Source organism: Schistocerca gregaria, chromosome 1 (assembly GCF_023897955.1).
Source record: "Schistocerca gregaria isolate iqSchGreg1 chromosome 1, iqSchGreg1.2, whole genome shotgun sequence".
NCBI classification, from domain to species: Eukaryota; Metazoa; Arthropoda; class Insecta; order Orthoptera; family Acrididae; genus Schistocerca; species Schistocerca gregaria.
In genome coordinates, this window is record NC_064920.1 from 552,279,659 (window position 1) to 552,297,263 (window position 17,605).

Genomic DNA, 17,605 nt, shown 5'->3' on the forward strand with positions numbered 1-17,605 from the left:
TAGTTAGGTTTAAGTAGTTCTAAGTTATAGGGGACTGATGACCACCGATGTTAAGTCCCATAGTGTTCAGAGCCATTTGAACCATTTTTTTGCGAAGACCGATTGGTGTATAAGTATACGCTAAAAGAGGCAAAAGCGTTTCACTAAGCAAGGGTTCTTAAAATAGCTGTTTGGGAGACAATTTCGAATGTGTACTTACGAGTCGCCACTGACTTTAATATGAAGTGTTGTCCTAGTCAGTACAAATGTATCTCAAATTTACAAATTTTGCTTCAGTTCCCAATTCATTCGGCTCAAATTACATCAAAGGAGATCTCAACAAGAAATACAACACTACTTTATGAAGTTCAGTTTTACAGTTTACAGTACACTACAGCAGTGGAAATCAAAATAAAGACAGGGTTCCTACGAAAGTAGTAGCACAATGTTCGTAGCATACTGTATCGAATTTATTATGAAATTAGTAGATACCTATAAGACATAAACAGTCACGACGGATTACATAGCTTATTTCGCGGCACGAGTAACAAGGCGTTTGCATTTCCTGGGTGGAAACTGGTATAAAGTCACTCACTGTCCTATCGTGTTATTGCATTATTATTACTTTGTCCAATCACAGTTTTCTCTAATTGCCTCAAAAATTCTCTTCAGCATTTATTTTGTTAAGGTTTGTAGTTCTTGAAGTGAAACTTTCGCCCAGTTTTCTCGCATCGCACTTTCCGGTTCATATACGACCTCAAATTGCATTCCATTGAGATAAACACGCCCTGAAATACTCACCAATCATTTTCCGTGGGGTTCATATCCGGGCTATGTGCAGGCGAGGACAAGACACTGACATCTTTATCGTAGAACCATTTTTGGTTGTAGCACAAACATGCACATGTGCGATAACTTATTGAAACATTAGACTTTCGTCCCCTAGATCTTCACACATTCTAATCAGTTCTGTCTCTAGCCTCTCAGTGTACGTGTTAGAGTTCAGTGTGGTGTTCAGCCAAGCATAACACTTCCACCGATCATAACACTTCCACCACCAAAATTTCTGCTCATCCATACCTGCTACTCTGTTCTCAGATCATACCAGTGATATTGAAATCCATCTTGCCCATCTAAATTCACTTTATCCCATTCTGAAGTCCATGTCATGTTTTTCAGCAAATTCCAGTCTAGCCTGTTTATGTTTGGTTGCTAGAGCCGGCTTCTGCAGTCATTTCTTTAGTGTGAAATGTTGAAAAAATTTTCGTATACGTCTGGCACTTACTGGGTACTGTAAATCAGCAACACGTTAAGAAGAATGATGGCTTGTGTCCTTTGCATTGCGCAAAAGAAACCGTTTCGGTGCCTCAAATAATTTTCTACTTTGCCTACATTTTCCGTCCTGCCCATATCGTGCGCCAATCTAACGAAATTATCAATCATTGTAGTTGAACGGTTCAACTTCTTAGCGATTTGGCGATTAGAGAGTACCATTTCCTCTTAAGCACCGATTTTTGCTTTTTCATCTCACGATAACTGTTCTCTGTGTGGCATTGTCACAATCGTGTTTTATATACACAACACGCACTCTCACTTATGGTGCCTGTTTGGTATCTGCAATAAAGGCACACACACACACACACTAACATCACAGAATTCCACTCTCTACTACCAGAATCGTTGATGTCTTGTTGCATATATATAAAACGCGATACTATTTGATTGAATTTGTGAGTATACTGGATCTCATACTATTACATATACACTGTGCACAACTATTCCAGCCGACATTTTAATTTTCGGACAAACATCCATACCTTTATACTGATTCCCACTACTGTAGTACCGGTGAAAGAAGGTGTTCCACATATGTCCTCCCAACTGGATGTAACACTTCTGTCGGCTCCGCGGTGCATTATGTATTCTCTCAAACACCCCAAATCATCTTGTAACTCTTGGCAAGACCGTATAACTCGTTGTTCCAGTTCTTCAACCGTATCAACGTAAGTCCTGTACATTTCACTTCCGAGGCTATCCCAAGCAGAAAAATGCAGAGAATTGAGGGCAGGCGATCTTGTAGGCTAAGGTTCGTACCCTGTTTAAACTATACACCTTGGATCATGTTAGGGCATTAGATTTCGACTTACATCAGCATGGTACTCCAAAAACGCATCTGCCATACGCGCTAACCATGAGCCATGGGAGAAATATGACCACAGTTAGATCAGCACTTAATGATATTGCAGTCAGTGTCGCCTTGTAAACACACACCTGTAGTTACATCGCAAACGGCTCATTTGTGGAACCATGTTTACTGGTAGGTATCTGATTCTATTGTAGTACACTTTCACCAGGGTTACATTTCGCTATTGTAATACATACTGTACACATATTGTGAACAAAGTTGCTACAAAAGTGACTGAATAAAGAGAGTCTGATTACCTTATTGCACAAAACACACACACACACACACACACACACACACACACACACACACACACATATACATTGCGGTATAGCTTGAAGAACAGGAGCTGCTCGAGACGCCGGTGACTAGAAGCCCTGCTGAGTAGCTGAGCTGAGGGCTTTCTGCCCGCAGGGAGGCGCCACGGCCGCACGGAGTCTACTCCTGGCACACCGCTATCGCCGGCGACCCCTGGCGGAGGACGCCCTCCTTTGCCCACTCTAACGCTATGTTCTTCAACAAAGGGTAACCAGCCGAGCATGACCCACGCCCGTTGGCCCGCTTGTCTACCCACTGACCAAGCCCGCACATTCCCCCAGCCACAAACCACGCATCTTGTATCTAGTCTGACAGTGTGAGTTGATGACCAGTAGACTAACAGACAGACTGGAACAGAAGTTCGCATCGTGTACTCTGCACTGCAGCAAAAGCTGCAGACTGGCTTCTAACGCCATGCTTTGATATTAATGCTTCCTGTAGCTGGGCTTTCAAAACAATAACGTTGTTACAGCATGAACAAACTTTTGTGCACGAAATTAATTTGTATCATAATCTTACAGCATGTACTTTTATTTGAGTAGTGTACAACATAATGTGATGTGTTGAAGGTTCTACTGTGATGCTATAAACTCCTCTTACATAGTACACTGCCTGACAGAAAAAGTGAATCACCGCAGAAGACATGGCTGGATGTCTGTGTAATTTGGTGTTCACACACACATCGACAGGTATGTAAATAATTTGGACTGCACTTCTCTGTGTCAGGTGGAGCAAGTACCAGAGTGCTTCAATTTTGTTTGTGTTAGCATTGTTACCAGGCATGTTGTAGTACACAAAGGACATGAACGGCATCAGATGTTGAGTAGTCAGTACGAAAGGCATGGAGATGGCGCATACTCCTGTGAGACTGCGTTGTCAGCACCTGACAGAAATTAAAAGAGGGCTCATTCAGTTTCTCAGTTTAGCCACCTAGTCGAATAGTGCAATATCGATATTTCTGGTGCATTGAGATTTGACAGTTGGACTGCATGGGAACACGAGAGCAGGAACAGTCATCGTCAGGGCTCCAGTCGACCGCGCCTGATCACCGCAAGGAAGGGTCACTGTATCATGCACCAAGCACATCGTAACCCCTTCACATCTGTGCCTGACTTCCAAGAACAAGTAACAGACTCCCATCAATATTCAGTGTCATCCCACAACATCATAAATGACTAGCAGTAGCGAGGCTAGGGAATTACCATCCCGTGTGTGTAAGTTGCCACTAACATCATAACACGAACTGCATTTCGACTGGTGCTGCAGTCATGACGCATAGACTGCTGACGAATGACAGCGCTTCGTGTTAGCAATGAGTCGCAGTTCTTCATCAGATGATTGTCATCAGAGAGTAAGGTGGCACCCTGGGGAACACCCCACTCTTCCAATCTTTGGAAGACGCACAGCAGTGTTACTCCTCATGTCATGGTGTGAGGAGCCTCTGGGTTTGACATCTGGCCGTGGTTGGTAGTGCCTGAGGAACTCTGACAGCATGGTACGTCACAGGCATCATGCTTTATCTCTCGTGCTACAGTACTGAGGTGCTATTTTTCAACAGGACAATGCCTGTCCACACGCAGCACGTGTCTGTACGAATTGTCTGGGTGACGGTGAAGTACTCCTATAGCCAGCAGCATCCACAGATATTTTCCCAATATAACGTGTGTAACGTCAGGTCAAACATCAACTCTGTCTCGGTGGCAGTACCCAGGGTGACAGGGACCACTCACAACAGTCGTATGCCAGGCTGCCTCAGGAGACGATTCAACGTCTTCATCACATCCTTTTCAGCCAAATCAGTGGACTCATCCACACGAGAAGGGGTCCAACGTCATACTAACATGTAGGTGCATACTGTCAAGTTCTTTGTAATTTTATTCCATTTTGTAATCTGAAATAACATCACGTTTCCTCTAAACTTGTTAAGTTTCATATCGTTTCCTCCTCCTATTCTGAGTCTTTTACTTTTTTTGTTAGGCAGTGTATTTGTAAGTACTGTTCACTTAAGCTTATAGCACACAGACAAGTGTGGATGATGATGATGATGATGATGATGATGATGATGATGATGTTGGTTTGTGGGGGCTCAACATCGTGGTCGTCAGCGCGAGTACAAATTCCCAATACTTCCATTTCCAGTCTCGCCACTTTCCGAATGATGATAAGATCATCAAACAAACACAAACTCCCAGACCCCAGGCAGAGAAAATCCCCGACCCTGCTGGGACTTGAACCGAGACCATGTTTTACATCAAATACACTGAAGGCTGTACTATAAAATTGTGTGCCTACAATATCCTGTGCTCTTCATCCTACAATTATAAGGAATTATATACAATGACTGTTCATTAATAATAAAAGTCATTGAATTTAAACACTATTTATATCACATGCATCAAATAAATGGCCCCTAATTAGTTTTACTCACTTCAACAACACACTAGCCACATAGATCATTTTCATTAAATACGCTTTGGAGAAATATTAATTATTTCGTTGCTCCACATTAATTTGTTTAAAACTTCTTCCTATATGAAACACTTTAAATGCGGTCACCCATAAAGAAATTAATATACTACAAGTGACATACCATTCTGTGAGCTTCAGCTGAAAATAACTCCAGATGATGCACTTTTATTTTCACAAAAAATACTTCCCATGAATCTTTTTTTGCCTCCATGGATCGAAACATTTCTTATTATTACTTTTAAACCGTTCCTTTCAAAAGACCAACTTTTCATCCGCGCACTTGAGCCGAACCCCTACCGTCACGCTTGACTACTTGCCACGGATTCTCTCTCTACCGACACCAAGCGCGTGCAGTCTACCAGGGAATTACGACCCTTTGCGCCAAAGCTCTGACGTGTAGAATCTTCTAAAATATCAGCAGTATTCCAGATATGAGCTACTAATGTTGATTGTTAGTAACAATAACGATAACAGTAACTTTAAAAATTATACTCCAACGATTCCATCTCCAAATCTGTCCATGATATCGAACACCAGCGAAGGGCCCGCTACTTGGTGAGCCTGGTTGGCCATGAAAAGACGTCCTGTTGAAAGTCAATTGTTGCCTACTACTTCAACTTCCTGTAGCAATATTTGTTATTTGCTTGAAGTAGTTACCACATCACGCCCATTTAATTACAAGTCTGACGATATAATGTGGCGACAACAGTTAACCTTCGTAGTATAAAGTCCAACAGACACAAACTGTCAGGTTTCACTTGACATAATTAATTGCAAAAATGAACGTCTAGCCCAGAAAATGAATTAGAAAACATTCAGTTTACAACTTTCGGCGTGCTTCCGTTATACGAATCGTCTGTGCCTCACACATATAGAACTTGTTTGTATAAACTGCAACATCTATGAACATTGCTTAAGCACCCAAATTGCATAATGTCCCTGAGTACAAACGGGAGCTATTACGAGAATGTTCGGTAAGTGACGACAAGTAATGAGTGTTGACTGTGCTGATGCTTATTGCCATCGGTTTTCTTGTTCGACGACTCTCCTTTTACTGCTGGAAACCACATAACGTAAAAAAATGGAGAAACGTGCAGTGCTGGGAAGTGTGCGGAATATTTGTAGAGACGGGTGTAGGTTCTGAAGATATTTAAACACATGATGCAAGAAATACAAGAGCAATCTAGAAAGAAAGCAGTTATATGGACGCAAGATGTGTTAGAAATTCATTCGGTTTGCAAAAATATCTTTTACGAGACAAACAAGTGAACCCATGAAGTGATATATAAAACAAATACAAAACAGGTTATATTGAGGTAAAGACTTTTAAATAACTATTTCCTCGAATCGACGTGGCTTGCTAGCAGTTGGGAAAGGGCATGTACGTATTACGTCGGATTGAATGCCGATGGGATGAATGGGTATCCCGACAACGTAGCCACATGACTCAAGCCCATTTCTATAATTAAGATCCAGTTTCAATAAAAATGAAACAATTTACTGCGCTAACTGTGATGTGTGTGTGTGAATTCATAAGGGACCAAACTGCTTAGGTCATTGGTCCCTCGACTTACACACTACATAAACTAACTTATGCTAAGAATAACACCCACACCCACGCCATAGGGAGGACTCGACCTCCAGCGGGAGGGCCCGCACAGTCCGTGACGTGACTCCTCGAACCGCGCGGCCATTCCGTGTGGCTAACGCGTGAGATCTCTAGACTGTAAATGCTCTTCATGAGGGAGCGCAGCAGACAGCAATAGCAAAGCATTTCCAAGCCAAAAGTGCGTAGCGATCTCATCATCAATAGGCGGAACTCGAATACAAGTAGCAGATTGATCGATGGCGGGCAACGAACGAACCACTACCTCAGACTGCATAACCATCGACCAACAGACGATGACAGACTCCGAAATTTCACTGTTGTCAATCAAACTCTTGTGGCAAAGTGTCTGATTAGCTAAAAGGTATGCAAACCGCACTGCGCGAGACTTGTCAAAGATTCTAGTTACCATATGATGCGCCACTGAGAAAAGAGTAGTCACCTTAATGTGTTAATGAAATGAAGCAAAACAGCAGATCCGTTTAGTATAGGGTAGGATTCTGACCGTAAACATCCTCGTTTCTCTGACATGTACCTACTTCAATTACTCTCTCACCTAATCCAATCCCAAATAATCCTTCAAAAACAAATCTAAATTTCTGTCCACAAAGCCTTAATTAAATGCCTCCAACCAACATTTTGATATCTCTCCATATACTACTAATATCTTTGGTCCATTGCTAATCGGCTGAAGACTTCATATAATATGTAACCACTTTCCAACAAAAACCGATCCAAATCAATTCCTTCCTTAAAAGCATACACGCCATGACAGATCACTCTTGCCACACGATCTCTTTCCCATCGTAGTGCAAATATTACACCACATGTCTTCCAATTTGAGATCATGAAATGTTGGGTTTTCCTAGTGATTTTGCAAATTTATTTTATTGTAACTCCTTGGCAGGGTGCTATACTTCGTTAGTAAAGATAAGATAGAGAAGTCATGTGTGGCATCTGTGTCTGAAGTATATAAACTTTGTTCTGTGTATTATTATATTTGTGCATCATACTTTCTAATGTGGAGGTGCCTAAAAACCAGTCAGGCTGCCCAGTGTGCCGGACCAAAGATGGTTAGTACATTATGTGCTTTTGATCTGGATCCTGCACACCTTTCTGTATCACAACTTAGCACGCTGCACACTGAGCTATATGAGCAGGTCTTTGTTTTCTCTTCCTCTTCCAAACGTGACTCGATTTACATTATACTGTTTCATCATCTGCGACTTTTCTGCTACAGATCCTCACATAATGTATTTTCCCCAGATCATTTCTCTTCCTTTGTCATATTTTAAAAACTCCATACAACTAATCACTCTTTCCTCTCTCAATACACTCACCTCATCTTACTTCAAACAATATTTTGTCCGGCACCTTCGCCGTTTTCTTCAACATTGTTCAACAACAACTGTTCAACAACTGGGTCTTGGTCTGAGTTTAAAATATCAACCTTCACCATCATTTAAAATTAATAAGAATCAATATTCGATCATTTCAAAGTAAATTCTAATTGTTTTTAATCATTGACATATATCAGTCTTTTTTGTCCATTATAATATTGAGCATGAGCATAACAATTTTCTCTGAAAAACAAGTGATGTCGACACAACACACAGTCGATCATAGATCCAAAGAAAAGCTGAAAGATCTTAAGAACTGCATTATTCAGTTTCATTGCTCCCCTAAAGGCTGAAGTCACTCGTATGCTGCTCTCTATAAGAGCCCGCCAGAAGTGTGTAATTTACTTAATGATTCATCAACAGCATAACAACAAAACGTTATTGAAGACAAAGATTAGATGTTATTCCTAAAGGAAGGTTTCAGTTCAGTTTTTTTCAGTTCTTGCTATAGATGCCACCGATAAAGGGGTTAATCGATTAAATGAAAATCAGTAAGAATCCAAAATTGCTGTTTCGAATGAAGTGAACGTCACATATGAGTTGTGACTATCATAGGTCACAGATAACTTGGTTAGACACAAACGCAAACCGACATGTTTCTGTCAAGGAAGTGCTAGAATACTGTGCGAATCTGTTGTATAAATTCATGGCTAAAGACACTAATGTTCAACTAGAAATGACAATGCATAAATCAAATAGTAGTTCTATTGTAGCGCAAGGCATTGTTATTTTTATATTCCGTGGTGTCTTTGGACAAGGGTTCTTGAGAAAAGCCGTTAATGATACAGTAATTCTCGACAAGGTAACCATTATTTATTTTTCTTCTTCCAACTCATGAGTTATCTCCATGAGGCTGAGTGCGCCCCCTTCCAATCGTTTTTAATCAATAGCTTGTCAAAACTGATAATGTGTGGCGCCAGACCTTCTGAAGACAGATATGCATCAATACAGTAATGATACAATGAGCCTCACGACTGTTGTTGAAATATGTTTTACCAGTTCATCTTTGATGTAATTATTACTGAAGCTTATGTTATTCTAAAGTAAGGTAAATGTTTATAACGTTTAAAAGGGAAAGAAAGATGTGTTACTGCTTCTGTGGTGCAACATTTCTGGAGTTAACGCAGAGCTGCGACACTTGCAGTTTTGGTGGCTACAGTGACCTAGACAGCAACGCCCTGGCTGAGCGGTTTGGAGCGGCGTCCGGTGGCGGCGCTGCCGGCGGCGCCTACAGCGGAAGCTTCTCTGGTTCCGGTTCCGGATCTGGAGGCTTCGGAGCAGTTCCCGGCTTCGGTTCAGGAGGTGAGGCACACACATGTTCCACTCAATGGTTCCTCCGTCTGAACGGGAACCCATGACCACTAGTAGCACAGATCATCTAAAGGTTGTGTTTCTGTGATTAGTTAATATCGAAGAGAAACACAATACTTATGTAAGGACATCTGAACAGATTAAGAAAAACAGATGTAATTTATAACATTTTTTAAATCTTATAAATGCAAGTAATTTTAGACATGGTAATAAATTATTTGTCAGACAAATAATAATTATTGTATATGGGTATTCTATTTAGTTATAAGACATGTCTAAATGTCCAGTTCTTCAGGAACGAAGGTGATCTTTATACCTTTTGAAGCCTGAGGGTTTGTTTAATTTGTACTCGTTTGCAGTGACCAAATGAGATGGCGTCATTCTTCCCTTCACATGCAACTATTTTTTTCACCCGACGTTTACGAGGTTTATATGTATAACACAAACCACTGTGTTTTGAACAGCAGTTATCGATTTCTTTTTTTTAAAAAAAAAAAAAAAAAGATTGTAGCTAGTCATATCCCGCTGTACCATTTTTACTGTTAACCTTCTTTCTAGCGGCAACTTAAAAGTCATCTTTTTTCCTCCATAGCTGTTAAAGGAAAGCCTCTCGAATTTAACCCAAAAAGATGACGAACTAAATGCTTTTCCAGGCCTTTATCCAGAGTTGTGCCTTTACCAGGTTGGATTTTGTCCGAAATCCATGTGAGCAGCCTTGAATGCGAGATGCTCATTGCTGTAATGAATAATTTTGAAGCTGTAGCAAGAAGCTTCTTACTTCCTTCAATATATTCTAGTGCTGCTTTTGAGGTCGTGGTCCAGCAGTTATGTCATCTGGTCGGGAAAGCTTTCATTCTATATTCTACTGTGGCAACCATATTTTCTACATTCTACTGTCGAGGTATGTCCTTATTCCTATAAGTGTCAAACGACACAATCAACCTCTTGAAAAAATAGATTAGAAAAAATAGTTGTTCAAGATCGGAGCTAAAGACAGAAAGAGCAAATAAATTGAACAAAATTAAGTACAGTAACAAATGCATCTCCTGCAATGACAAAATAAAGCATTACAGCACTGTCGTTAAAAGAGAATATCTCTACAGTTATGAATACCTGATGATAAACTATAGCATTGAGAAACGGAAGGTCATGGCAGATAGAATTTTAACAATACCGTGGACACAATTCAGACTGAAAATGAATAGAAAGTGTGAAGGAACAGAGAAGTCTATTAGAAATTGGAAAGAATTTCAGGGAGTAAATACGGGGAGACTGATATTTCTTGGACACCTACAAAGAATGAACGAAAATATATTAAATAAACAGATATTCAGCTGTCCCTGGAAGTTACAGGACACGACAATTTGGGTTAAGGATGCATCACAAAGTTCCAAATGTTAGAAAAAGCACATTTAAGAATGAAGTGCTAAATTTGGGAGGATTTAAAACTGAAGCAAGAGCTGAAAGGAGTTGAGAAAATTAGACGAGAGAAAAAAGGAAACAGCGAATGCAAGACGGAACACAAGAGGGAGAGAAAACTCCAGACAAAGAAAAACAAAAAGGAATAAAATTTTATCGTCGTCGTAAATGGTAGGCTCACTTACAATGGGATCCTCACCAGACAGCATACTAGTTACCCCCTCAAAATATCACACTGGTCGATTTTGGGCACTGTACAGGTGGTCATGGGACCATGTGACCCTCTACGTACTGTTGACGAAACTCAGAGCAGTGAAATGGGGTGCATGCGCCAGTTTTTTACATGCAGTCAGCATAGTAAGATGCATCGAGGTTGGGATCTGAAAGAATAGCAAAAATCAGCTATCGAATGTTGGAAATGCCCATGATCACACCGTAAATAACTGTCCAATTTTTTGTTATATCAACACCCGCTGTTCAACATGTAGAGAAGAAACGGTATACCACTCGCAGCCATGTAAAATGGAGTAAAGACAGTGGTCGTAAAAAGATTTTAACCAAGTGGAAATAAGTGTCGTGCCTTGTTAGTTAACATAGGTTTCAAGCACGATAAAAGTTTCTGCTACCAGCGAAAACAGCTCCATCTCAACTAATTTCCAAACGAACGCTGCGACGGGAACTCCATACACTGGGCGTTTGAAACCGAGATCGTCGCAAAAGGCCAAAGGCTCATCAGGCTGCATGCCTTGAATGGGCTAAACTGGTCGAACACTGAATGGAGCCATGTAGCGTGGTCCTAATTGCGATTGTGTGGATGATGGAAGAAGTCTGGTGCACTGGTGATTCAATGCGGCATTTATCCTGCAATGAGTGTGTAATGTGGTGCTCGGGCTAGAGATAGGTTTGGGGATGTTTTGGTTGTGCTTTTCACGACATAACTTGGGGAGCCCATTCATTTACATTACCATGAGCACGAACTAGGTTGTTGATTCGAACACTCTCGGTAACCAAGAATTGACCTTCCTTCTACATCTTCATTACGAGTTTGCTGTGCACCACCCCCATCTTCGAAGACGATAGCTCATGGGCTGCACCCTTACTTCCTTTGACTGACGAACATTTAGACACACTATCTCACCTAGAAGGAAGGGGTATTTGAAATAACAGGTGAAACGCGGTAAGTGTTATGTATAGATTGGTACACCGATGGGGTCTGATCATTAGTGAGTGGTGTACTTGAAAAATTGGTGGACACAGTGTTACATGCTATCAGTGTGATGTCTGTTGAGGATTATTAGTTTGTGGTCCAGTACGTTATACACTAGAGGCCTTTATAGTGAAATTAGGACGAAATTCGGGTTTTAATGTGGCGTTTGTGTAACTTTGGCAGGTTTTGGAGGAGGTGGTGCCGGTGGGCAGCCTTTCGTGTTCGGCAGCAGTCGGCCAGCAGGGTTTGGAGCACAGGGCTTCGGGGGCCAGCCTGGCTTCGGAGGCGGCTACTCGGGCTTCGGTAGCGGCACTGGAGGCAGTGATGGTGCTGTAGGAGCTGCCGCTTCTGCTGCCATAGGGCCTCAGGGAGGATTCCAGGTAAACAAACTAACATTGGCACTTCTTCCTGCTATTGAGTAGTCATAAAATTTTTATTACCACCTCGAAAAAATAAGGTTACGTAATTAATTTTTTTGCTTGTTTGCAGTTACATACCTGCTGTCCATGTACCATTGCAAACAAACAAAAAAATTACAGAGCAGTTTCATTTTCGCTATTGATTGCTGCTTTTTTTTCAAAGTGACAGGCAAACACATAGAAATTAAATCTGTTTTGTATAAATAACTATCACTTGTGAAAAGTAATTTCAATTTCGATAAACGAAAATCTAATTATGTATCATCATTTTTCCAAGTGATATACATGTAACAAGTACATGAAGTAGCTACAACCAAATGCAGATGTCCAAGTTGTACAACCAGTCCAGACCACTCGGAGGCACTTGGTGTAGAGTCCTCAGACCCCCGTCAAATGCTGGAAGTGGGCACTCCTTAATAATGTGTTCTATTGTTGGCTCCTCAGTTTCGCAGTCACACTACGGAAACAGCGATCGTGTCAGACCCAAATCGCTTTATTTGTTCATGAGACACAGAAAATATTAGATACAGGCTCCCAGGTAGATGCCATTTTCCTTGAATTCCGGAAGGCGTTCGATACAGTTCCGCACTGTTGCCTGATAAACAAAGTAAGAGCCTACGGAATATCAGACCAGCTGTGTAGCTGGATTGAAGGGTTTTTAGCAAACAGAACACAGCACGTTGTTCTCAATGGAGAGACGTCTACAGACGTTAAAGTAACCTCTGGAGTGCCACAGGGGAGTGGTACGGGACCATTGCTTTTCACAATATATATAAATGACCTAGTAGATAGTGTCGGAAGATCCATGCGGCTTTTCGCTGATGATGCTGTAGTGTACAGAGAAGTTGCAGCAACAGAAAATTGCAGCGAAATGCAAGAAGATCTGCAGCGGAAAGGCAATTGGTGCAGAGAGTGGCAACTGACCCGTAGCATAGACAAATGTAATGTATTGCGAATACATTGAAAGGAGGATCATTTATTGTATGATTATATGATAGCGAAACAAACACTGGTAGCAGTTAGTTCTGTAAAATATCTGGGAGTATGCGTGCGGAACTATCTGAAGTGGAATGATCATATAAAATTAATTGTTGGTAATGCGGGTGCCAGATTGAGATTCATTCGGAGAGTCCTTAGAAAATGTAGTCCATCAACAAAGCAGGTGGCTTACAAAACACTCGTTCGACCTATACTTGAGAATTGCTCATCAGTGTGGGATCCGTACTAGGTCGGACTGACAGAGGAGATAGAGAAGATCCAAAGAAGAGCGGCGCGTTTCGTCACAGAGTTATTTGGTCAGCGTGATAGCGTTAAGGAGATGTTTAGCAAACTCAAGTGGCAGACTGTGCAAGAGAAGCGCTCTGCATCGCGGTGTAGCTTGCTGTCCAGGTTTCGAGAGGGTGCGTTTCTGGATGAAGTATCGAATTTATTGCTACCGCCTACTTATACCTCCCGAGGAGATCACAAATGTAAAATTAGAGAGATACGAACGAGCACGGAGGCTTTCCGGCAGTCGTTCTTCCCGCGAACCATGCGCGATTGGAACAGGAAAGGAAGGTAATGACAGTGGCACATAAAGTGCCCTCCACCACACACCGTTGGGTGGCTTGCGGAGTATAAATGTATATGTAGATGTAAGTGTAGATGAGTCGAAACCCCATTCTAATCAAGAGGTAACCAGACCTCCCTCGATCTGACCTAAATCAGGTTTAGCACAGTAGTTGTAATTCCTTATTTGTAGGGTTGTGAAACAGGTGAGTACTGTTGGGTGGATATCCCGGCGTTGTCGCGACTTGGAGGTCACTTCAGAAGAATTGATGCTTTCTGAATAAACCCAGGGAGGTTTGCGTGATTTCGGACTTGTTGCTGGCAGATCTTGTAGGGAATCTTAAAAGGTTGAGTTCCAATGAGAAGTGATCTTCTGGAGCAGGATTACCTCAGATCTCGCGGAAAAATGTTAGCTAGGACTCCTAGTGACTGAATGAGTGCAGGTATAATAGCAACATACAAGTGGTGACTCTCGTGCATAGTCGGTTTAAGGCTCAAGTGACCTAAGTAGGCGCTTGGTGCGTCAAGCTGACAGGAGCGCCAGATGTGCTAGAATTGAAAGATATTTATACAGGACGTGTCACAATGAGCAGCGGCCCCTTGGGATGCCAAGCTGAGAGGGCACCAGGGGCACCACAGCTGCAAGAGTTGTATACAGAACATATCACAATTAGTTGTGAAAGCTGGTGAAAGTATACGAGGTCCTACGTGGCAAAACGTTCTCGAATCGGTCCTGCTCTTCATTAAGCTGTCATCAATCTTTATGTGGCCGCTGTTTTCCCGCATAGAAGCGCAATATTCACTGGCAGAATACACAGAAGCTACTAGAAAGGCTTATTCTAAAAAGCATTCAAGAAGCCGACATCACTTCAACACCATCGAACAAGGAGGCTTTCAGCAGCGACGGAGCTTCTGCGTGTAGGTCTTAACACTGACAACTCTAGTAGAAGCTGGTCTGCAAAGAGGTCTCAAATCAGATTTAGTTCTTGTGGATCTCACGGCAACATATGACTCTGTGTGGAGGGAGAGATTGATGACGAAGGTTACTGAAATCATGCCCCGTCAGAACCTGGCGGTTCTAGTGAATAATATGCCCTCTGAAAGGAGCTTTAAGGTGTTCCTGAAGGAAGTCTAGCAGATGTAGGACTCTAAATAATGGCCTACATAAGTGACCGGTTCTGGGCCCAATTCTGTTTAACCTGTATGTCCATCACATGCCAAACACATACTCCATGAAAATCCGGTGGGGTAGATTTAGTCCCTCAGAGTAAAGATTTTACGGACTCTAAGAATGCGCTGACAAGTGAGCTGACGATATTGAGTGATTACTTCCATAAATGGAGACTTCAAAAAGGAAAATTAAACCGAGCTTACTTCATTCTATCAAAATAACAAAGAGACGCAAAATAAGCTACATGTTACTTTCGACGGAATCGAAGTAAGGGGCAGTCAGATGTAAAGAGACAGATGGAAGAAAGTAAGTAACCTATTTATTATTTCAAAAGTAATCGCCATAACTGTTAATACATTTATCCCACTGTGAACCAAGACAGTCATTGCCTTCATTAAAAAGAAGAATGATTTCCACATTCCACCGTCAGTCATTTCTGACACAATCCGCCACTGCATTGACAGCGGGACGCACACATGTTGCCCGCCCGCTTGTTCCTAAGGTTTTTTCAGCTTCGTTGCAGGCGTTTTTCTGGCTAGCCCTCAGAGATCCTCATGTCATTTCCATATCATTGAAGCCATGAAGAAAGTCATTCGTAGCCGTCGATTCCCTTCGGTCGAAGATGGACACGCCTGGGTACAATTACAGTTCCATAGCCAACCGCAAAAGTTTCTTCTCTCTCTCTTTTTTTTTTTTTTTTTTTTTTTTTTTTTTTTTTTTTTTTTTTAGGAATTGATGGTCTTGTTTCGAAGTGGGATAAATACACTCCTGGAAATGGAAAAAAGAACACATTGACACCGGTGTGTCAGACCCACCATACTTGCTCCGGACCCTGCGAGAGGGCTGTACAAGCAATGATCACACGCACGGCACAGCGGACACACCAGGAACCGCGGTGTTGGCCGTCGAATGGCGCTAGCTGCGGAGCATTTGTGCACCGCCGCCGTCAGTGTCAGCCAGTTTGCCGTGGCATACGGAGCTCCATCGCAGTCTTTAACACTGGTAGCATGCCGCGACAGCGTGGACGTGAACCGTATGTGCAGTTGACGGACTTTGAGCGAGGGCGTATAGTGGGCATGCAGGTGGCCGGGTGGACGTACCGCCGAATTGCTCAACACGTGGGGCGTGAGGTCTCACAGTACATCGATGTTGTCGCCAGTGGTCGGCGGAAGGTGCACGTGCCCGTCGACCTGGGACCGGACCGCAGCGACGCACGGATGCACGCCAAGACCGTAGGATCCTACGCAGTGCCGTAGGGGACCGCACCGCCACTTCCCAGCAAATTAAGGACACTGTTGCTCCTGGGGTATCGGCGAGGACCATTCGCAACCGTCTCCATGAAGCTGGGCTACGGCCCCGCACACCGTTAGGCCGTCTTCCGCTCACGCCCCCACATCGTGCAGCCCGCCTCCAGTGGTGTCGCGACAGGCGTGAATGGAGGGACGAATGGAGACGTGTCGTCTTCAGCGATGGGAGTCGCTTCTGCCTTGGTGCCAATGATGGTCGTATGCGTGTTTGGCGCCGTGCAGGTGAGCGCCACAATCGGGACTGCATACGACCCAGGCACACAGGGCCAACACCCTGCATCATGGTGTGGGGAGCGATCTCCTACACTGGCCGTACACCTCTGGTGATCGTCGAGGGGACACTGAAAAGTGCACGGTACATCCAAACCGTCATCGAACCCCTCGTTCTACCATTCCTAGACCGGCAAGGGAACTTGCTGTTCCAACAGGACAATGCACGTCCGCATGTATCCCGTGCCACCCAACGTGCTCTAGAAGGTGTAAGTCAACTACCCTGGCCAGCAAGATCTCCGGATCTGTCCCCCATTGAGCATGTTTGGGACTGGATGAAGCGTCGTCCCACGCGGTCTGCACGTCCAGCACGAACGCTGGTCCAACTGAGGCGCCAGGTGGAAATGGCATGGCAAGCCGTTCCACAGGACTACATCCAGCATCTCTACGATCGTCTCCATGGGAGAATAGCAGCCTGCATTGCTGCGAAAGGTGGATATACACTGTACTAATGCCGACATTGTGCATGCTCTGTTGCCTGTGTCTATGTGCCTGTGGTTCTGTCAGTGTGATCATGTGATGTATCTGACCCCAGGAATGTGTCAATAAAGTTTCCCCTTCCTGGGACAATGAATTCACGGTGTTCTTATTTCAATTTCCAGGAGTGTATACTACCTGCCACGGCGATATCTTCTGAAATTATTAACAGTTTACATTTTACCATCTGTCTCGTATCCATCTGACTGCCCCGTTTATATGAGTAATTCAGTATATCTTGGAATCAATATGGATCGGTTCTTGATTTTCAAACGCATTGCATGAAGTTATCTTTGTGATAATTAAAAGTATATTCGTATCCCTCGTTTATGACCCATCCACTTCAATTTCATTTGCATTACAGACATTATTACGTTTACTAGTCTATCTTTTTCCACCGATTTACTTGTTTTCCCAACACGTATCTCTTCATTGCTCGCTAAGCAACTCTCTTCTTTGGGTAGTTTTCGTGTTAACCACCATATTCAGAATGGTTACACACACTGATTACAATCCTTT

The 17,605-nt window shown here is 42.8% G+C and overlaps 1 protein-coding gene across 1 annotated transcript in view; it reads left to right on the forward strand.

Moving 5' to 3' along the window:
• LOC126356146 (keratin, type I cytoskeletal 9-like) overlaps positions 1-17,605 on the forward strand; it is a 113,748-nt gene that overhangs the window by 87,546 nt on the left and 8,597 nt on the right. Inside the window, exons 4-6 of the mRNA XM_050006887.1 lie at positions 2,579-2,689; positions 9,102-9,259; positions 12,078-12,274. Coding sequence (XP_049862844.1) covers positions 2,579-2,689; positions 9,102-9,259; positions 12,078-12,274 — 466 coding nt within the window. The remainder of the gene's footprint in view (positions 1-2,578; positions 2,690-9,101; positions 9,260-12,077; positions 12,275-17,605) is intronic.